The sequence below is a fragment of the Panthera onca genome, chromosome A3 (assembly GCF_046562875.1).
Source record: "Panthera onca isolate mPanOnc1 chromosome A3, mPanOnc1 haplotype 2, whole genome shotgun sequence".
In the NCBI taxonomy this organism is placed as follows: Eukaryota; Metazoa; Chordata; class Mammalia; order Carnivora; family Felidae; genus Panthera; species Panthera onca.
The window spans coordinates 79007586-79031105 of NC_138341.1; the positions used below are offsets into that span (position 1 = coordinate 79007586).

The 23520-nt window shown below is 37.2% G+C and overlaps 1 protein-coding gene across 3 annotated transcripts in view; it reads right to left on the reverse strand.

Annotated features, from left to right (window-relative positions):
* Positions 1 to 3523: 3523 nt before the first annotated feature.
* MGAT4A (alpha-1,3-mannosyl-glycoprotein 4-beta-N-acetylglucosaminyltransferase A) overlaps positions 3524 to 23520 on the reverse strand; it is a 115689-nt gene continuing 95692 nt past the window's right edge. For all 3 annotated transcript variants that reach the window (XM_060608241.2, XM_060608212.2, XM_060608232.2), the window contains exons 9-16: positions 20130 to 20244; positions 18925 to 19055; positions 15903 to 16010; positions 15583 to 15776; positions 11103 to 11181; positions 10409 to 10475; positions 3725 to 3837; positions 3524 to 3617 (exon numbers count right to left, since the gene is read on the reverse strand). In XM_060608241.2, the coding sequence (XP_060464224.1) occupies positions 3591 to 3617; positions 3725 to 3837; positions 10409 to 10475; positions 11103 to 11181; positions 15583 to 15776; positions 15903 to 16010; positions 18925 to 19055; positions 20130 to 20244 (834 nt within the window). In that variant the 3' untranslated portion in view covers positions 3524 to 3590. The remainder of the gene's footprint in view (positions 3618 to 3724; positions 3838 to 10408; positions 10476 to 11102; positions 11182 to 15582; positions 15777 to 15902; positions 16011 to 18924; positions 19056 to 20129; positions 20245 to 23520) is intronic.

Consider the following 23520-nt stretch of genomic DNA (forward strand, 5'->3'; position numbering starts at 1 on the left):
ACACTGCTTTTAAGGGGCTCACATGATTAGGTAAGCTGTCCCCAGATAATCTCCCTTTTGCTGTATAACATAGTTATGGATGGTATTCATGGGTTCCACCCACACACAAAGGGGGAGAATCTCCTATAGGTACCTGAGGGTCACGTGCAGACTTCCGGCTACTACAAATACACACGGCTATTACCAATCGCTCCCAACATGCTGTTTCCACATAACCAAACTTGTCTTTGAGGACAGTACTGTTAGGAGACAACCTTTTCATTACGATGACAGATTTAAAAGAAGCCTTCAGAATGTTGCTGAAGCTTTTTAAAAATAATGACATCTTCTAATCCCTTGCTGGTACAACTACTCTGAGAAGCCATACCTTTTTTGAAGACCTCTCCGGTGGTTGAATTAATATACACATACGTGTCTACAGACTGGCTGCTAAATAATCCACATGCATTCACTTTTTCCAAAGCTTTTCAATCCCACTGCCTGAAACCACCGTTTTTTGACTACACAGTGCAGCACTGTGTGTGCTGTACAGAACGCGGGAGACTTCGAGAACTCCGAAATCTTAGATCTTAGAATCCTAGGAACAGTCCTCGACCTTCTCACCTACCATACCCATCATCTGCACTGTGATATATTCTGCATGTCTGCTTTTAGCAGACACGGTTTACTCTGGTTTCTGAAGCGTTCATAATAGCACTCCTGACATGGCGCTGTCCAGCAGAACTTTCTGCAATGAGGGAAGGCTCTAGATCTGTGCTGTCCATTCCAGGGGCCACTAGCCACATGTGTCTAACAAGCATTGAACTGTAGCTAGTGTGACTGAGGAGCTGAGGTTTTATTAATTTAAATTTAAATAGCTACCATGTGCCTGTATACTACTGTATACCGGACAGCGCAGCTCTAGAGTCTTAACAGTTGATGTGTTTATGTTTACACACCAGATGCAAACCATGTTTGATTTCTCTCTCTATGTTAATAATTAGTTCCACCACTGGACGCATTCCCCACTCACTGCTCTCATAAAAGTGGCTCCATGTCCTCTCAAGGCTAAGCACCTCCTTCCCTCAGTCTCAGGTACTCTTCACCTCCTCGAAGGCTCTGTCCCAACTACTCTTCAGGGCTACCACTATGATGTCTTGCTTGAGGAAAGCATGGCTGTTTCTAACCTTCTAGGGAGGAAGTGGGGGAAGGGAGAGACTAACAATGAGACGATCCGAGCACCTGCTGCATCAGAGGACAGACGCAAAGGATGAGTCACAGACTTGTCCCCAGGAGCTTGAAGCCTGGTCAGTTGGAGAATGTGTGCGCACACACGTACACACACAAACACATGCCCTGTGAACAATCAGAAACTCGACAGCCGAGTGTGTAAGAGGGTGGCAAGGAACGTGGGTAAAGGGAGTTAAAAAGAAAGAGGAGTGTGGGTGACCCGGACTGGGCACCTCCCATGTGCCAGGCACTGTCCCAGGCGCTACTAGGCACTGGAAACAATTCATGGGGAGGAACACACAAGACAGTTTCCGAATGGTGGGTAAGATTTGGTTCAAACTATTCTTGGGAATGGGGGCGGCGGGGCGATGAGCTAAGCCTGGGAGAGGAGACTGAGCATGAAACAGGGAAATGCTGGCTAGTAAGGCTCGTCAGTCTAAAGACAGACGCCCTACCAAATGGTGACAAGCTGTGATAACTGTCACCTCCTTAGATTTTCAGAGCACGGCTTTCTCTCTAAAATCAGAGTGGGCTACTGTGGAAGCAGGGAAACACGAGGACGTCTCAACCCACCTCCAGAATTTCCCCCCGGACACTTAGTTGTCACAACAGTCATTTAGTATGTGAAGCAGCTGCCAAAATTTTGTAACAAAAGGTTAGTTTTTAAAATGAAATCTGCCTGCAAGGATCCGGCCAGGGAAATACGAAATAAAAAGTAAATTAAAGAAAACGAAGAGTAAATTTTAAAAACCCAATCAAGATTTTTAACTAGACTTTGACATAAAGATTATTGGCAAAGTGTACCTCTTTAATCAAGAAAAGTGACTAACGACGATTCAGATGTGAGTAATGGAAGTAACTACCCTTTCAGTGTTTTCCAACAACTTTAACCCGCCACACTGTACAGACAACAAGGCTGTCTGGAAGCTCTTGCTGCAGGATCCTCGCTAACCACACAAAGCTGCTCTAGGCGAGAGGCAACCAGGTGGAACCTCCAGCCACCCGAGGCTTCAGCCACTGGCTAGTCTGCGAGTTCGGGGGATCAGTCTCTGCACATCTGTAACCCATCTGGCACCCTGCCTGCGGCACACCAGACTGGTTGGGAACTGATGCTGATAATTCATAACTTTTTAAAAATAAAATACTTTTGTAAAGATCACTGACTGCTAAGGCTGATAGTATTTTTGTTTACAGTAGTAATAACATTTGGAATTACATGTTTAAGAGTAATAAATACTCTTCAGATATAAATTTACTTAGAAGTTTATAACGCAACAGAATAAACCACTTTGGAAAAACATACAACTGCTACAATACCTCTCCCTAAAAACCAATATTACAATTTTATTTTTCTTTAAAATTAAGTGATTTTGACTCATACAATAACATTACCTAGAAAACATTTTGTCAGAACTCATAAAATGGGTGCAGATACAAAAGGACCGACAAGAGATAATGCATCTAACTCATGGAGTAAAGACAAAGATTAAAAGAGAAAAAAGATCTGTCATCTTACATATCAGAGGGAATGTAATGAGTTCAGTCCATGATAATTTGGGTTGAATGCATGACCCCTGCACATTAAAATTTATCAGACTGATTTTTTACACCATAAACAGTATAGTAAAATAACCCTCAAGAAGGACATTGGTCTTTAAAATCTTGGCTTTAAGGAATGACAAATGCCTTTGAAAATATTTTGTTCAGAATCACTGCGATTATAAAAGTACTTCAGTTAGGAAATCAATCTAGAATCATTCTTAAATGGCAGTGCATTTGAAAAATGGCATTAATTTGTAATGTTTGCATTTCCAAAGAAAAATATAGAAAGAACTTAAAAAAGCAAGGTAACTTTCCAAAAAAAGTATTGATTCAAAAATTTACTGCACAAAAATATGTACTTCTTAAATGTTTCTAATAAATTAACTCCATAACATTTTTATGTATATTTATATATTTATATATATATAATCCCTGATAATCTATAAAAGAGGGTCTATAATAGTAAAATAAATGAACTTCAAAAGTACCCCCTTCATAAAATGTATTTAACATTAATTTTTCTCAAATTTAAGGAATGTAACAATATGTACAACTCTTATGTATTAGTATAATACCAAAATAGTACAAGTCATATTAACAGGCTGTCATAACTGTAAAATGTTTGAGTCAAGTTAAAATTGGAGGACAGCTTAGGTTCGAATGAATGCAATTACCCATGGGAGGTTCACTTTCCAAGTGGAAATGACAATCATCTTATCTACAGTAGATTTCACAAGAGGTAGTGTTCAAGTAAAAAAAAAAAAAAAAAAGATACATGCTTAACTATCTTTAATTAACAAATTCACAGGAAAAAAATGAACTGGTTTCTTAGCGGATGATCAGTTGGTGACTTTTTTAATATGAATCTGAAATACAAAATAATGAGAAATACAATAAAGGCCTTATACATGAAATCAAAATGTGGTAAAAAAGAAAGTACAATCTGTTTCACTGATATTTCATATTGTCTTACCTCGTTAAGAATGGCCCAAACAGCAGAATTCTGAATGACTGAAAGTCGAAAGGCTGAAATGGGGTTTAGACTGGGATCCACCATTCCTTCAGCAACGCCATTCTCAAATTTTCCTTCAAAATAAAAATCAACATACGTTGGGTAGACTGAAACAAGCACACATAGGACATCACTGACTTAAAGCAGGAAAGAAAAACAAAATATTTTCAGTGGATGTCTTTACACAGGGCCTGGGTGAATTTTTTCCCCTTCTTTCTACTTTTATTCAACTTTCAAATTTTTCATGAAGTAGTGTAAGCTTTCATTAGAAGCAACCTATTAAAACAGGCAGAGCTCTGCTTTTTTCCTATTGCAAATTAGAAGGTATATATTTATTTGTTCTTGCATCAAAAATGTTTTAACATGCAGGTTTTTAACAAAATGTGACTTCACCAAACCTCACCCTATGAGTAAGGAAGTATACCCTATACCATCACTCAGTCTGACCCCTCTGAGGGTTACGTTAGAACAACAAATTTCAATGCTTTTAAGACATACATACAGTAGGTGGACTTAGAGCAGGGGTTCAATCTTTGTGTATTCCTTCCAAGGTCACACTTAGAAGGAATTAACAAGTGATACCTCCTCTAGGCAGTTCTAATAGAAAAATCCATTATAAATGACAAGCTAAAAAAGCTCTCTTTAGGGATAGGACCAAGAAGTTCTATAAACAGGTTAACATGCTCTTTACCTACTTTTTCTTGCTATGTGGAATATTCTTCAAACAACAACAAAAAGCTGTTGAAAAAGTGACAGAAAAATGGTGTGTTCTTGGCCACATTTCTCTATGCCAGGAACTGGCAACCCATTTTTTTTTAATTTTTTTTTTAATTTTTTTATTTTTATTTTTTTAATTTTTTTTAACGTTTATTTATTTTTGAGACAGAGAGAGACAGAGCATGAACGGGGGAGGGTCAGAGAGAGAGGGAGACACAGAATCTGAAACAGGCTCCAGGCTCTGAGCAGTCAGCACAGAGCCTGACGCGGGGCTCGAACTCACAGACCGCAAGATTGTGACCTGAGCCGAAGTCGGACGCTTAACCGACTGAGCCACCCAGGCGCCCCCAACCCTTTTCTTATTATAAAGGGCAGACAGGGGTGCCTGGATGGCTCAGTTGGTTAAGCATCTGATTCTTGATTTCAGCTCAGGTCATGATCTCACAATTTGTGGGATCGAGCCCCGTGCCAGGCTCTGTGCTGACAGCATGGAGCCTGCTTGGGATTCTCTCTCACTCTCTCTGTCCCTCCTCTCTGGCTTGTGCACACAACTCTCTCTCAAAATAAACAAACATTAGGGGGAAAAATAATAAAGGGCAGATAGTAAATATTTGGGGCTTTGTGGGCCAGGAGGAAAACTGAAGATATTAGGTTGGTACTTATATAAAGAAAAAGTTCCACAAAGTTTTTATTGATGAAATTCATATTATAAGAACTACCACTGAGTTCTTTTGTCTTTTGCTAATACAGGTGTACTAAGGAGATCATAATTCCTTTTGCAAGGGTTAACATTTTAGTTATCTGGGATTCAAAGTGATCCTCATCAAAATCGACTGCAAATGTTCATCTGTTAAAATGGGTCTATAATGAGATTTTATGTATTTTATCTTGGATATTTCCTTTCACACAGCCTACATACTGCAAAATACTGACACCAGTCCATAAGTACGTGATTTTAATGGAGCGTATTCATCACTTGGAAGGTATTTATGGAATTCCATTAGGTTCTTCTCCTTGATATTTGCCTTGTATGTGTCACTACATTGCAGATGAGTCACTTCCAAGCAAAAGTTAGGTGGAAGCTCCTTGATTAGTTTGATATTACTTATAGTTCAAATAACAACTGTCATCAGTGATTTGACTGAAACATAAGGTTTTTTGCATGTACTATTTGGTCTTATAATTTTAGGTTGAATTAAGAAACGTTATCAAGCCTGCAGGAAACACTAATTTTCAAAGAGAGAACAGTGGTTGTGGGCAATTCTTGCCACTGGGAAAAATTTCAATCTTGTTGTTGAGGTTAAAAAAAAAAAGGTTTCTTTTTTCACAATAAATGTGATCAGTGCTAAGCCCCAGAACTGCTATATGGTACAACAAGTCATGCTATTCAGTTCCTATTTCTGACACAAGTTCACAGAACTGATTATGGTAAAGTCCAAGAGAGTGAATGGTGTTCACTGCTGATGCTGCTGGTTCAATAAAATAATGATATAGGCACACCTGCGTGGCTCAGTCGGTTAAGCATCTGGCTCTTGGTTTCAATTCAAGTCATGATCCCATGGTTCGTGGGTTTGAACCCTGGGCTGGGCTCTGCACTGACGGCATGGAGCCTGCTTGGAATTCTCCCCCCCACCCCCGCCCCTCCCCTGCTCTCTCAAAATAAATAAACTTTAAAAAAATGATATGTGGCAAATTCAATTATTTCCTGTAAAATACCTGATGAATAGTAAAATAAATAACCATAGGCTTTAAACACCCTACATTTTCACAGGCTTCGTAAATTTACCCAACTAAGCTTTCTTTTCCATACATATTTTTACCACCGTTCATTATAACACATCCTGGCATATTCCACTTCAGGTTGTACTCAATTTGTGTTTTCTCAGCTTGTTTGAAAATATTCTTGCCTATACTTGGTGCCATGCAGACTTTTCAGAGGCCAATTCTTTAGTCACTTCAAGTTTGGCATTGACTCCAAATAACAACTGGGCAGTACCAGTTAATATCTATCAACTCATCAAGACCCAAGGAAATAATATGCTTTGTTTTTTGACTAATACCATTCCCAATGTCTTCAATTCTTCACTCAATTGTTGCTGAAAGCTCGATGGTCTTAAAAAAATTTTTTTAACGTTTATTTATTTTTGAGAGAGAGAGAGAGAGAGTGAGCTGGGGAGGAGCAGAGAGACAGGGAGACACAGAATCTGAGGCAGGCTCCAGGCTCTGAGCTGTCAGCGCAGAGCCCGACACGGGGCTCGAACCCACAAACCATGAGATCATGACCTGAGCTAAAGTCAGATGCTTAACCAACTGAGCCACCCAGGTGCCCCTCAATGGTATTAAATAAGGTTAATTGACCTACACATGTATCTTTGGCTACTTCAATTAAATAGGATTTAACTCACTATTGGTAACTGATTTTACTTGGCTAACACACAAGCCATTCTGAAACTCACTTTGGTTATATCCTCATCTGAATTTTTTATTTTTGTGAAGAAATTATGCTGTAATAAAATATTCTAATTTTCTGAACATTGTATTCCTGTGAGTTGGGAATATTATGAGTGCTTAGAACAGTAATGTATTCTCTAGCACAGCTATTGCATCACTGCCTAATAACCACAACAATCTGTCAACTGATTTTGTGAAATAATTACATTTCACACTGTTAAAAAGCACTGACATTCAAAGTCCACTTTTATTGTTTTGACATGATGGATAAGTACTGGTCATTTTTTAAAAAATGTCACACTATGGTGGTGTGTGGGTACAGGGGGGCACTTGAAACTGTCAAATTATGGGGCGCCTGGGTGGCTCAGTCAGTTAAGCATCCAACTTTGGCTCAGGTCATGGTCTCATGGTTCATGAATTCGAGACCCACATCGGGCTCTGTGCTGATAGCTCAGAGCCTGGAGCCTGCTTTGGATTCTGTGTCTTCCTCTCTCTCTGCCCCTTCCTGGCTCACATTCACTCTCTCAAAAATAAACAAACATTAAAAAGAGAGAAACTGCCAAATTATGAATGTATCACTGCTATTTTAGTGCACTAAGCGTCAAGTGGAAGCAATCAGTGCACCACCTCAATCACTATTGGAACTACTTGCTCACCTCTGCTGTTGCAGCACAAAAGCACATAGACAGGGGCGCCTGAGTGGCTCAGTCAGTTAAGCATCTGATTGCTGATTTTGGCTCAGGTCATGTTCTCACCATTGTGAGACTGAGCCCCGTGTGTCAGGCCCTGTGCTGACATCGTGGAGCCTGCTTGAGAATTTGTCTCTCCTCACTCTCTGCCCCTCCCCTGCTTGTGCTGTCTCTCTCTCTCTCTCTCTCTCTCTCTCAAAATAAATAAACATTAAAAATATTTTTAAAGAAAGCACACAGACAATATGTAAACAAATAAGCATGGATGTGTTCCAATAAAATTTTATTTATGGACACTGAAATTTAAATATTTATAAGTTTTACATGCCACAATATATAATTCATTTTTTCAAACCATTTAAAAATAAAAATTAAAAAAATGTTAAACATTCTAAGCTCATGGTCCATTCAAAAACAGGAAGTGGGGGGAAAAACAGGAAGTGGGCCTGATGTGGCCCATGAGCTATCATTTACTCATTATTCAGCAGTCTATTCTAGAGTTTTACGATATAATGATTAGGCTCTTAGTAAGATAAGATACGTTTAAAGTGAAAACCATACTAGAGAAGACATGCATTCATATGTATAAGAAATATTAAATGTATCAACTTACAAAGTAATGTGTTTATTAAAAAGTTATTAATACACTATTTCATAAAAGTATGTACACATATTGGGGCTGGACTGGGGTAGGGAGCAATGCTACAAGAAAGTATTACTGAATTATTAAGTTAGACAGGGGGTTTAGGGCTGAAAAATACTGTGAAACTCACAACACTTAATGAGACATCATACTGTCATCTGATGAGCTCAGTTAATTAGAAAAATAATTACCTAACGATATAACTGGTCTCATTCAAACACTTTGACCCCACAATTTTATCCTGCAGATATACTCTCGCATGTCCAAAAAGAATATATGTATCGCAGCAAAAACTGCAAACAACCATTCGTCGCTAGGTGACTGGCCATATCAATTAAGATATGCTAATACAAGGGAATACTAGGCAGCCAATTAAAAGAGTGAAGAAAGAATACAAAGAATAAAGTAAAATTGAAGATAATGCAGCTAAAGACCTACTTGCATTCCCAATGTAGAGAAACTCCCTACATGTGCAGAAGAGTTCAAACCAGCATTGTTTATAACAGCAAAAGAAAGGAAAAAGAAAGAAAATGGAAACAAACATTATAACCAAACAAGAGAACAGTGATATATTCATCCACGAAAATTTGCACAGCAGTGAAAATAAATGAGCCATAGATACACGCACCCACATGGATGAATCTCATGATGGTGAGAGAAAACAAACTGCAGGCTACAGAATGATATCATTTATCTCAGATTTAAGAACAAGCAAAATAACACTGTGCACTGTTCAGGAATATATCCTACATATGTACTAGAAATGTACATGCAAATGGTAACCACCAAATTTATGACAGTAATTACCCTTGGTAGAAAGGGAAAAGATGTTATTAGGGAAGAACAAATGAATTGGCAAATCTTAAACCAGATCCACAGATATTCACTCAATTACTATTTGTATCTTCTGTGCACCTGAAATAGTACAACTTTTTAGAATGTTCATCTTCCATATGTACATATGTACTTCAGTCAGTGAAAAGATGCTGAACAAAGATCATAGAGTATGTATGTTATTTGTGTGCTACTGTGTGTTTTTGAAGAAAATATTCCTACTTTTATTTATGAACAGAATACTTCTGGAAGGACACAAATCATCATAAGAATTGCCTCTGGGAAGTACTGGGTAGGAGGGAAAAGAAGAGGGAGGGAGACTTAAGTTTATGCTTTTTAAAACATGTGCATGTATTATCTTTCCAGACAAAAAATTTAACTTTTGTCCTTAACCCGGTGGTCTGATAGGTCAGCATTAAAAGAAATAAACAAAGGAGAAAATAAAGGAGGAAATTACTGAAGACTGCCTAGAATTCCCAAACTCTGGCACTGGGCAGGACTTCCAAGGTCAGGCTCCCTGTGGCCATTCTCCTGCTGCACCCTGACTGTGGTCCATTCCTTCCTTCCAGTGTTTCTCTAAAAAGGCTCTTCTCCTCACAACTTGGGTTTCTTTCACAAGACTGCCCTTAGCATGATGCCATACCATCCACCCTACTCCACCCTCAGCCATCAGGTTTCCGCTGTCAGCTGACTGTTTAGTTTTCAACAACGCCTTCAAGTATAAATTGCTGTACACTCTGATCCAATTAAATCCAGGCCCCTATGTAGGGCCAGTCTTTGTGGATTGTTCCCATCCAGCAAGGCTCTTATTAGCTCTCTTTCCCTGGTTCTCTCTGACTAAAAGAAATGACCACATTACAGATGCTCAGAGTAGACACCTGTATGACCTCCAGGTGGCCAGGTCCAAAAGCATCTCAATACAGACCTAATGTTCAGGAGGGACGCAAGAGGCTAAAGGCATAGATTCTGGCACGTGGATGTTGCTGAGACCCTGTAAATGGCAAAGGTCACCCACCCAGTAAGAGACTGTGGAAGGCAGCAGAAGGCAGCAGAAGACAGATTATCAGTGAGAATCAACAATGAAATAGCGGGTGGAGAAAGAAAGAGGAACCAGCAAATGAACCTTTGATCGGAAACTCTGGTTGGGTCAAGATAATAAAAGTATGTACTAAAACATGAGAATACAACTTGGAGGACGTTGGTAATTGTAACCCTAAAGCTGCTTAACATCTGACAAGAGTTTAAAATTACTTTAGGATTAAGTCCAGACAAGTCAAAAACAATTTACCAGTTTAAAGTAGGAGGTATTACCTATTCTGAAATAACCATCTTCTAATCGTTTGTCTTTGGTTTCTTTGCTTATTTCCAAACCTTCACTCTAAAACAGAACAAAAACATTAATTTTACAAATGATTACTTCTATTTAAAACAGAGCTAATTTAGCTTAATAAATAGAAAAGTGGCATTTGTGGCACAGTTATCTTTAGAAAAGGGAAAATGTCATGAGTCTTGAACTTTAAAAAGCCTAACAATACAAGTATTCTTTTAACTATCTGAATTTCTATATACTAGTGGCTAAAAAATTTTAATTTTAATAAATTTTAAATTTAAACCAATTTAATAGGGCACTATTTTTTATTAAAAATACATGGAACTGTGTTAACTCAAAAGAAATCTAAGCACTCCTTAAAAACCAATAAATTAATTTTATGTATTAATCAACAGGCATTAAAACCACATGGTATTTTGGGACTCAAAATATAAACATTAGAGTAAAATGATGATTCATTTATTTTCCTGGTAGGAACTTCCAAGTTATTTTCCAACAGGAAACAAAATGAAGGCTCTTTCTATGAATAAGGCAAATAGGACAATATATTAATGTTGCTTGCCACTGAGGTCCTGCAATCATGAAAATTTTCCCTCATCTTCTAATCAAGAATAACCTCAAGATAAGTCTACTGATCTTAGTTCTTAGGAAAAATCAGGGGGAAAATAGGCATACCTTAAGAGGCAAAACTTCCACAGTTGTGTTTAGGAGAATATCTCCTGGATGTTCTTGGTTGCCACTATGGAACAAATAACTGAAAATACAAATGTAAAAATAAAAATATGAGTCAGAGTAGACTTTACGAAGATTTAAGAAGATGCTCTTACCTCTGAGTAAGCTTTATCAACAGGACTCTGACTACAAAGCTGACAGCACCAGAACTTGGTGCAAGGGCACATTATTATGTACTCCGAATAGTTGCTGGAAGGTTCAAAACTTAAAGACTCAACCTTTCGGTGATGTGCTAATTCCTTTCTTTAGAAGGGTCGTGTGTATTGCTTAACATAATAATGTATTTAACAGATTTTTTTTTAAAGGACAGTTTTATGTTGCTGTTTATACTCCTTTACATACATAAACCTCTCAAGAAGAATAATCAAAGCTGCAGCACCTATATAATACTACTGTATCTTGCATCAGAGAAAACGTTCACCAGGACAGCCATGATCCATGGTAAGTTCAAAGACTAGCTTTATCCAATACAAATAGTAGCCTGTAAGCAAATTAACCAATTCTAAATATCTGAATAATTCCACTTATCAGTATGAACAAACATTTGAATAATGACTCTGGTAAATCTAAAATCCTCTCTGGGTATGAGAATAATATCCTCAGGTTCTGATATCCTGAAAATTAATGTGGATATGTAAGTATGGGTGGGGGGTGGTAAAAACCAGACAGGGCATACAAAGCATATCTAAATCTAAATCTAAATCTAAAACTTAAGTTTAGCTAAGTTAAATGGTTACAAGTTTATACTTAGAGTCAGAAAGACCTGGATCCAAATTCTAGGACTCTCACTTAATAGAATTTTCACCTTTAGAAAGTTATATTAGCCTTCTGAGCCTGAGTTTCCTCTATACAGTGCAGAGAGTCCTACATAGCTCACATGACTATAGCAAGGAGTTGATGAGAGGCTGACAAAGTGCTTTGCATATTAAAAATACCCAGCAGGGAACAGTTACAGTCTGGCTATGATATAGTATGTTATTTGTGGGCAAAAAATCACCTGCGATGAAACATGATTTTCAAATGTTACACAGGGCAGGGCACCCTCTAAGATTAGCTCCCTCTAAGCTACAACAAAAAATAATTCCAACATTTCCAGATAAGAGACACTCTTTTTTTTTAAAGGCATCTTTGATTTGGAATGCTGCTTCCTATAGCTATGGACCACTCATTATTTCACCTATAGGTACAACAATATGGGACTGGGGAAGCCACTTCTAAGAAAAGAGGGATGGACAGAACTTACAGTTTAGATAGACTGATTCAGAGGTGTTCACTATGTGATAGCTTATAGTGAAAAACTCAATACCATCTGCAACGTTTAACATTAGAAGAAGTAAATGATGGTACAGCCAGACAATGGGATACTGTGCAAGCATTAAAATGTTTACGAATCACTTATGACAGGATAATTGCAAATATAAGACACAAATAATATACAGATCATGATGGTTTTCAAAGTAAAAAGTGCACAGAATTACCAAGAAAAAATGTGCCAAAAGGTCACAATGGTGGTGTTGAGGCTGTGTTTTTCTCATTTTTCATATTTTAAAATTTTTACATAATCAAAACATATGTTATATAGTCAGAAAATACTGTTCCTAACACTTCATTTATGTACTGACAAATACAACTTCTGCTTCTCCCCTTCTCAGCAAACAAGTTATTATGCAAGTTGAAAAGTGATTCCTTTTCTCTATTCTAGGAAGGGTGGGTCTCTCCAAGAACTCCAAGAAAATTCATATGTACTCTGATTTTAAAAGAATTGTGTTTTACTATCGGGGCACCTGGGTGGCTCAGTAGGTTAAGCGTCCGACTTCAGCTCAGGTCATGATCTCGCGGCTTGTGAGTTTGAGCCCTGCATTGAGCTCTGTGCTGACAGCTCAGGGCCTGGAGCCTGCTTCAGATTCTGTGTCTCCCTCTCTCTGCCCCTTCCCAGCTCACATTCTGTCTCTCTCTCTCTCAAAATTAAACATTAAAAATTAAAAATAAAATTACGTTTTACTATAAATGTATTCTCAATAGGGGCAAGTAAATATTACTTTACAGAGGTTTACTGAAAATTTATTTGTTATGAAATGTGACCTCCAGGGGCACCTGGGTGGCTCAGGTGGTTAAGCGTCCGACTTCGGCCCAGATCACCATTTCGCGGTTCATGGGTTTGAGCTCCACATCGGGCTCCGTGCTGACAGCTCAGAGCCTGGAGCCTGCTTCAGATTCTGTGTCTCCCTCTCTCTCTGCCCCTGCCCTGCTCGTGCTCTCTCTCTCTCTTGCTCTCTGTCTCTCAAAAATAAATAAACGTTAAAAAAAAAATAAAAGAAATGTGATGTCCCATATGAGTTCTTTAGCAGATTCTTTGCTGGCACTATTAATTTGCTAAAAACAAACCAACAGATATGGTTTAAGACTACTCTTCTTTATGAGATGAAAGAAAATTGTTTCTAATTCTATGATGACTCTGCTTTAAAATTTTTTGAGTACAGTCGAAATACAATGTTACATTAGTTTCTGGTGTACAACATAGTGATCCAACCTCTCTATGTTATATGCTGTGCTCACCACAAATGTAGCTACCACTTGTCACCACACCGTATCACAATATTACAGTATCGCAGACTATATTTCTAATGCTGTGCATTTTATTCCAGTGACTTATTCATTCCATAACTAGAAGCCTGTATCTCCTACTCTCCTTCACCATTTTGCCTATCCCCCACCTTCTCTCCTCTGGCAACTGGTTTGTTTTCTGTATTTAAAGGTCTGATTCTTTTTGTTTATTTGTGGGTTTTTGTTTGTTTCCTTCAGATTCCACTTATGAGTGGAATTAAATGGTGTTTGTTTTTCTCAGTCCAACTTATTTCACTTAGCATAATAACCCTCTAGGTCCATCCATGTTGTCACTAATAAGATCTCATTCTTTATGTGGGTATGTAATGTTATTTGTGTATATATATACACCACATTTTCCTTATTCATTTGTCTACTGATGGAAACTTGGGTTGTTTCCATATCTTGGCTATTGTAAATAATGCTGCAAACAGAGGGGTGCCTTTATCTTTTCGAGTTAGCGTTTTCCTTTTCTTTGGGCAAATACCCAGCAGTGGCATTATCGGATCATACTGTATTTCTATTTTTAATTTTGGGGGTAACCCCCATACTGTTTTCCACAGTGGCTGCACCAGTCAGCATTCCCTCCAACAGTGCACAAGAGTTCCTTTTTCTCCACATCCTCATCAACACTTGTTATTTCTTGTCATTTTGCTTTTAGCCATTCTAACTGGTATGAGGTGATATCCCATTGTTTTGACTTGCATTTCCCTGATGATTACTGATGTGAGTTTCTTTACGTGCATCTGCTGGGTATCTGTACATCATCTGTATGTAATAGGAAAATGTCTATTCAGATCCTCCGTGTATTTTTTCATCAAATTGTTTATTTTTTTGGTGGTGAGTTATAGAAGTTCTATATGTATTTTAGATATTAAAACCTCATCAGATATTTATGACTCTTTTAAGTATGGTAAACACTACCTCAAAGTACTAAGTATCACACTATATACTATGAAAATGAACATTAACTAACAACAAAAATATTATATGCTCATACATGCGAAGAATTACTCAGAAATATTTTCCCAGTGATAGTCCATTGCCAGATACAGTTTTATACATTTAAATTCCTCTTTAGAATCAGTTTAGAGTAACAAAATAAAATTAATAACATTATAACTATGCACTGTTTCTGACCACCTTAAATAGAATTATCCTAGATGATTTTTGGCGGGTTCTAAAAACTGGATGGTCCTCATGTGAGAACATGTAACATAACTACAGAATTAGTTTTAGGGGATTACATTTAAATGTATCATAGACTATCTAGAGAACACACCCAAAGCTGAGGAGAGGTAGAAGGAATCATCACTATTAAAAAACAGGGAGAAAAGAGTCCTAAATTTTGCGAAATGAACATAAATTCTGAAAAACACAAAAGGGTTACCATGGTCGTCTAAAAGTAATCCAGCATCTGACTGACCAGGGATAGTCACAGTCTGTCAAATTTATCATTTCAGCCAAACTGCTAGGTAACTGACTAGCTCTCAGTTAAATCCTAAGGGATAGCCAATAATAAGGACATGAAAACTAACTTTATATTTTGAGAGTTCCACATAAAAGTAATTTTAAAAAACTATACTAAATAAATGTTCAGAAATACCAACAGAATTTAATAAACACACTAAAGGCTGATATTATATCTGAAAACAATACATCCATTTGATTACTGAATTGTAGGAAATATATTTTATAACCTAACATTTGAGACTCACTACCTCCTCACAGCTATTATACACACAAAAAAGCCATCATAAATCACACATCTTAAGACATGTAAAACTATAAGACCAAATAGATTTTAACAGTCACCAACCTTTCTACATTGACTGGCTTATCAAATTTGAATAAGATGTAGTCTCCGGCTATTGGGGTTATAGCCCAGAAGAAATCTTCCCCCATGTAAGTTTTCTCCAGTGTATGTCCTTGGTACACCTTCAAAGAAGTAGATATCTCTGCAGGTGGGTTTACATGGATCTTAAGAAGTAATGGTTTCATGTAATCTTTATCCTAGGAGGAGAGACATGTATGCTATTAAACAACTTATAGATTATTTATACTTAAGAAGAACAATAACTGTATGTGCATGCGAAACAAACTATATGTGCATGAGAAAAATAAAATTAAATCACCAACCGTGAGTTTCTGAATTTTTCCTGATAGAGAAGAATGCAGACCAACATGTTGGAAAAGGGAAGGTCTGAAGCGAATTCGTAGATTGGCTTTCTGTCTATCACAATGTTTCTAAATAAAAAAAAAAAAAAAAAAAAAAAAGTGTCACAATGCAAAGTGAAATCTTGTCCTCATCAGAAAAACCAGAAGCCCTTTTAAAGAATATTGCAAAGAAAGAGGAGCCTGGGTGGCTCAGTCAGTTAAGCGTCCAACTTTGGCTCAGGTCATGATCTCATGGTTCATGGGTTCAAGCCCCATGTCGGGCTCTGTGCTGACAGCTCAGAGACTGGAGCCTGCTTCAGATTCTGTGTCTCTCTCTCTCTCTGCCTCTCCCCCTACTCGCGCTCTGTCTCTCTCTCAAAACTAATTAACATTTAAAAAAAAGAAAAAAAAGAATATTGAAAAGAAAATCCAACTTCATCTCATAATTCCAAGTCATATTTTTTAAGGGTCCTCTTTAAGATATTAATAGGTTTGCTACCTACTTGATAAACGGATATGATATGGAAATTTAAAATAAGTACATCTAAGAGAAGAGTTAAGGATTTAATTCTAACCATATTTCAAGATATATCAATGTAGATTTGACTTTTTTTTTTAAGTTTATTTATTTTGAGAGAGAGAGAGCAAGCAGGGGAAGGGCAGAGAGAGGGGGAGAGACAGAATCTCAAGCAGACTCTGCGCTGCCAGTATGGAGCCTGAAATGGGGCTCAATCCCACCAAACCATGAGATCATGACCTGAGCCAAAACCAAGAGCTGGACAAAAGGCCTGCAATAATTTACTGGGTATTAAAATGCTGCATTTTTCTCAAAAGGTTTTACTTCATTACTATTACTACTAACACTAGAACAGAGGTAATATAACATTTTACAAAATATAAAACAGAGGTAATATAAAATTTTACAAAAATTCAACTACTCAAGTGAAAAGGAGAGAGAAGGGTTGAGGATAGGAGAAGAGCAAGGGGTAGAAGGAGGGAAGGTGTGGGACAGAGAGGAAGAAGAAAAGAACAGTGCCTGAGACTGAGCCCACTTGTGCCTGAACAAAGTGGGTTAATAAACCTGTGAAAGAATGTGTGAATGCTCTGTGGGGTTTCCCAAACCACTGTCAGAGAGATATTGTGCTGGAGGCCAGCAAGTTTGCGGGGACAGTTTCCCTGACATTCTAGAGGAAGCAACTGAAGAATTATGGGCCACAGAAAAACATGGCCTAAGAAGGAGTGACAGAATAGATAAAATTCTCCACAGGGCTGTGTGCTAAAATTTATAGATGATTTTAATTTTTACTATTGGAGATTTTCACCTCACAGGCTCATTTTAGAACCTAACCATATATTAGATAAAACTGCACAGGACCAATTAAATGCAAGTATACTGCAGAAGTATAAAGATCATATGATTTTATTTGTGTCCTACAATACAAATTCCTGTGAAGTACAAAGAAAATACAGGTCAGGACTTACATCATAAAAACAAATTGTTCAAATCAATTTATATGTAATCACTGTTGGAAAGCAGATACTTTGCTATTTGGCTATACTCTATGATTTGCTCTAAAAAAGTGATTAAAGAGAGAGAGAGAGAGAGAGAGAGAGAGAGAGAGAGAGAGAGAGAAAGAATGGCTTATAAACACAAGACAGTGTCCTAAAAACTCACTGGCAGGTAGGATGATTAAACTATTTTAGAGAATATAATACAGTCATGAAGTCAAATTAAATGTTTGTTAGAATGAATGCTAAGTCATCCTTATGAAGACACATGCCCATAATAAATTTTTCCTGTTATTACATGTCAAAATTGACTTATTTCTAAGAATGTGTATTCACATTTATGGTTACAGCAAATAAATAAAAATTTATTTTTTTTCCAGTGGTACAATTCAAATTGGACAAAGAAAACATATCTAATTACTTTTTACAATAAGATCTCTATGGAAATAACATATTTGAATAATCAAAGCAAAAATCATTCAGTTACTTACCTACCATAATCCCAAAGGTCAGCATATTAATATGAACACTGGTTTCTTGCAAGTAATACACTAAAAGGTACTTTTTTTCCTTGCTATTGTTTTGGTATAAAATATTACTTCTATTTTATTCCTTATTTACAGATGTAGTGGGGTCTGATTCTGTCCCCCAAGTGTTTGAAAAAGGAACAATGACAGAGAGTATGAAGAAAGCTGAAACAATACCCCTGGGACAGCTATGAGACCATCTATAGCCAACAGTAACCAAATAACAAAGCCTAAAGACACTAACATTTATCAGCAATTTAAAGAAGGGTGGACTTCACTGATTTACAGGATTTTCCACTGTTATTTAAAAATCCCTCTAATTTAGGAACTTTTTGTCAGTTCAAGAAAGCAAGCAAGCACTTCAAATGTTAAGTGAAAACACTTCATTCAGCTCTTTAACTGTTCATTTATAAAATCTGGCTCCCTGCAAGTCCCTTTCACAGGATACAGAAAAGAAGCCTCTTCCACGGTTAGAAGGCGGGAGAGGGACAGTAAAGTGTCCCTCCAACTGAGAAAGCACAGAATTTTATTCAAGGTAACTGACGTCAGGGAGGAACTGACTAGGATGATGATCCAACTGTGCAGTTTTTCTCTGCAAAGTCTGGACCTTAGTCCACAGATTTTACTGTGAGAGGACACATTGGAGTGAGCAAGGGCCATGTAGGGAGGTCAACGGGTGTACATGCACTAATTGACAGCTAACCTTTAAGTAGATCTTGTGGTACCACCTGTGCATGAGGAAGGGGAAAGACTGTATTATCTCTAAGAGATACATGCGAAGCCAAAACAAGCCTCTCGTCAGCCCAGCCTTAGCTGGCACTTCTAACCTACGTTTATTAATCACCATGGGGCCTTGAACATGTAGCCCCAAGAGAGGTGATAGAGTGAACGTGAACACAATGATGGGCCAAAGATGGAGGCCGTGTGGTCAGCACTCCTACATCCACCCTCATAAGAAATTAACTTACTGCATCTTTCTCAGGGTTGCAGACTTTTACCCAGAGTATGTGGTCCAAGAGCCAATCAATGGGTTTCTCCTTATAGAACATAAATATGAATTCCACAATCAGAGTGAGGTCTGGTGCTTGAAACATTTTACCTGAAAAAAACATTCTCAGTCAATAGCTTTCATAAAGAAACCAAGCAACAAAATGGCTTAAATAAATGAAATCTATACAACAAATAAAGCTTGTGCTCTCAAATACAAATCATTATGAATAATTTCCCTATTTGTCTTATCAAAAGCAAACAGACTTGCTTTAGCTAAACATTTCTGGGTTGTCACACAACTACAAAACTCCTGACTTTCTCCATCACAAAATCTATCATACAACTACTGGCTCAAGAAGCAAGTCAGAGATTTTTCCTTTGTGTCTTATTAACATTCTTCCCATTAGAAAAAAAGGAACTTTAGGATCCTTTAGGTTTAGGTAAGAAAAACAAACAAAGAAAACATTTAACCTAATAAATAAATGCAAAAAACAAGGCATTCCAATTCTGCCTTCACTGAAACCTTCATAAAGATGTTTCTAACTCTTAAGTTTTGAGATAAATGATCAACAAGGTCAAAGGCCTAGCCTCTAATATTTAAAGTACTACAAGAAGTGAAATTTTATCCTGTTTCTTAAAACCTGTAAACTTCCTGAAATTCTTCAACTTTAAACATATTCTAATTGTATAATTTATGAACTTTAGTGAGAAAAAATTTTTCAATGAGAACCTTGTCTATGAAAGTAACAAATGATTATGAATGAATCACTGTCAAGTACTACATCAAATACTAGGTATTCATACTAGAAAATATTTAGTGTGGCATTCTTTTTAAAAGAACCCCAATGCTGCAAAAGCACTGGGCCATAAACAGGGAGCTGGAGGTGTGAGAGAAGAAATCAGACATGCTCAGGACCATGGCTGGCTTTACGTGTGTACACAAGAAGCCAGAGGGGCTGCCTGGAGAACTCCACAGCAAATATTACAACCTTAAAAGTACCCAAATACTATTTTGGGTTGATTTTCATCACTTTATACATGGAAGTTTACCTAAATTAAATTTCCTCACAAGCAATCTATTTCCAGAGAAAAAAAAGACAGTTTGAAGGTAAAAGAAATTAGTTTACGATTCCAAAAGTCACAGTTATTTCTGAAAAGTAGATAAATCTGACACTTTTCTTACCAATGAAGCCCAGCTGGGAGAATTCTAGTATCATCCATTCCTCAGAAGAAAGTTGAAGTGCAAAATTTTTTATAGTGTTAAAGTAATTCTGTTTGACAATAATATCATCTTCAAGCTAAAGAAAGTTGATCAGATTAATAAATCAAAGAGATGGAAAGGTTTAAAGGACATTCTTTATTATAAGAAAACTCAAGCATACTTTTAAACACAAATCAAGAAAACAATGGCCAAAAATGATGAAAATGTAAAAATAAATTTTATTAAAAGAAAACGAGGAAAATAAAATGGAAGAGGCACACACAGCAAGTCACCTAAACCACTCCATTACTATGGGAGATCACAGCACCACTCCACAAATTACTCTTTTCTGGTCCTTTCTGAGCACCCAACATGACTTCACACTATCCTTTTTTACTTTTCAAAGGAGAAGAATTTTTGTGAGCCTTTAATTTTTTTTTTTAATTTTTATATAATACTTGTTCGAGGTCAAAGAAAAAGCCAGCAGCTTTCCTTCTCTGCCCTCCACGCTGCTAGTTGAGGTAACCAATGTTAAAAGTTGGGTGTGCATCTATTTGCTACCTCTTATATGGACACACAGCACAAAAAGGTCCACACACACTTGCCCATCCACATGTACGTTTTTATAATAAGGGATCATATTATCAAACTGTCTTTTGTCTCTTAATATATCATGAATATCTTTCCAGGTTGATATTTACTAAATGCATAATATTCCATGTTATAAATGTGAAACAATTCATTCAACTCTTTCCTGATCATAGACACACATCTAGCTTATTTCTCATTTTTTGCCAATGCAAACAATGATGTAATAAATTTGCTTATATTTACATATTACTGCTTTTCATTTCTGTAGGATAGATTCCTGAAAGCTCGCTTCTTGTATTTTTTTTTAAAATGTTTATTTATTTATTTTGAGAGAGAGAGAGAGAGAAAGAACACACAAGCGGGGTAGGAGCAGAGAGAGAGAGGGAGAGAGAATCTCAAACAGGCTCTTCACTAACAGCTTGGGGCTCGATCCCACAAACTGTTAGATCATGAACTGAGCCAAAATCCAGAGTTGGACACTTAACTGACCAGCCACCCAGGTGCCCCTCACTTTTTGTATTTTAAAAGTTATTTTCAAAATACTTAAGAAGCTGTAGCAATTCAGAGTGCCAGTTAATTCCACACAGTTGGCCCATGTGTTATTCACACTTGGGATTTTTACCAATTCAACTGGGAGTTGACAAAGGATCAAGGATCACAAGCATATGCAAAGACTTCCTCCCCAGAATCTCCTCTCATAAAAATTTTAAGTCACAAGATGATTTTAATGACCTTCAAAATTTTTTTTTCCTTTTCTTAATGTCACATTATCACTTCCAGTTACCTGCCAAGCAATTTTCACTTATTTTAGTATTTATATTTTTCAGGTATTTAAGTCCTACAAGCTTTCTTCTTCCTATCTGTGAAGAAACAGTAGGAGTACTTGGAAAGACATGATAATGACTCACCAAATATTTATTGAGCTTCTATTGTGTTCCAGACACGATACTAAACCCAGGGAATAATACATCAGTGAACAGGCAAGGCATGTTTTATGCTTCAGGGAAGCTGGAGGGAAAACCAGACAAAGCACAGAGCTATACTGGCACCTAACCTTGCTTTCTGAAAAAAAGAGGTGCCTACACTCACATCTAAATACTATCTATACCCCAAGGAAAGATGATCCCTAACATCAGGCCATTCCAAATTATTCTAATAAGTAAATCCAAAAACAAGCTATTTAAATGCACAGAGATGTAGATGAAATAGTCAAATGCCTATTTGAAATTCAATACACTAATTTTGGTTACCATATACAAATTCACATTTAAAAAAAATTTTTTTTACGTTTATTTATTTTTGAGAGACGGAGAGAGACAAAGCACAAGTGGGGAGGGGCAGAGAGAGAATAAGACACAGAATCCAAAGCAGACTTCAGGCTCTGAGCTGTCGCCACAAAGCCCGAGGTGGGGCTCGAACTCACAAACTGTGAGATCATGACCTGAGCCGAAGTTGGACGCTTAGCCAACTGAGCCACCCAGGCGCCCCCATAAATTTACATTTTTACATTAAATTAGGAAAACTGCTTTGTTCCATTCTCACATCTTATCAAACAACTTCGCTTTTATTTCTGGGTTCTCTATTCTGTTCCATTGATCTATGTGTCTATTTCGGGGCTTATACCATGCTGTTTTGATTACTATAGCTTTGTAGTATATCTCAAAATCTAGGATTGTGTTACCTCCGGATTTGTTCTTCTTTCTTCAGATTGCTTTGGCTTTTCAGGGTATTTTGTATTTCAGTATAAATTTCAGTATTATTTGTTCTAGTTCTGAGAAAAATGCCGTTGGTATTTTGACAGGGATTGCACTGAATCTGTAGATTGCTTAGGTTGTATGGACATTTTAACAATATTAATTCTTCCATTCCATGAACATGGAATATCTATTTGTTTGTATTATCTTTAATTTCTTTTATCACTGTCCTATAGTCCTTCGTGAGTTCTAGTCCCATGTCAGGCTCTGGGCTGACAGCTCAGGGCCTGGAGCCTGCTTCAGATTCTGTGTCTCTTTCTCTCTCTGTCCCTCCTTCATTCACACTCTGTCTCTCAAAAATAAATAAACATTAAAAAAATTTAAAAAAAAAATAAAAAAAACTTGGAGTACCTGGGTAGTTCAGTTGGTTAAGCATTGGACTCTTGGTTTCGGCTCAGGTCAAGCCTGCTTGGGATTCTCTCTCTCTCAATAAACTGACTCTGATACAATTTGATGACCTTATTACATTTCACCAGTTTTACATGCATTCAGGTTTGTGTATGTATTCGTGTATGTATTTAGTTCCATGTAGTTTTTGGGAGACAGTTCCATCGCGAGGATTCTTGTGCTACCGCTACCCTTTATATTCACAGCCACCTCCTTCCTTCCCCACTTCCAGCAACTGGTAACCAATAGTCTGTTCTCCATCTCTACAACTTTGTCATTTCAAGAATGCCACATGAATGGAATCATACAGTATGCAACCTTTTAAGATTCAATTTTAAAGTGCCCATAATTACCTGAGATCCCAGATGTGCTGTGTATCAATAGTTTGTTTCTTTTCATTATTTAGTATTCTGTGGTATAGATGTGACACAGTTTGTGTAACATTCACTGGCTGAAGAACATATGGGTTGTTTCTAGATTTGGGCTATTATGAAAAAAGCTGCTATAAGCCTTTATGTACAGGTTTTTTAGTGAACATATGTACTTCTCTGACATCAGTGTTTTGTCATGGCAAGAGCCATTCTTTAAAAAATCTTACATCTCAGGGAGCCTGGGGGGCTCAGCTGGTTAAGTTTTGGACT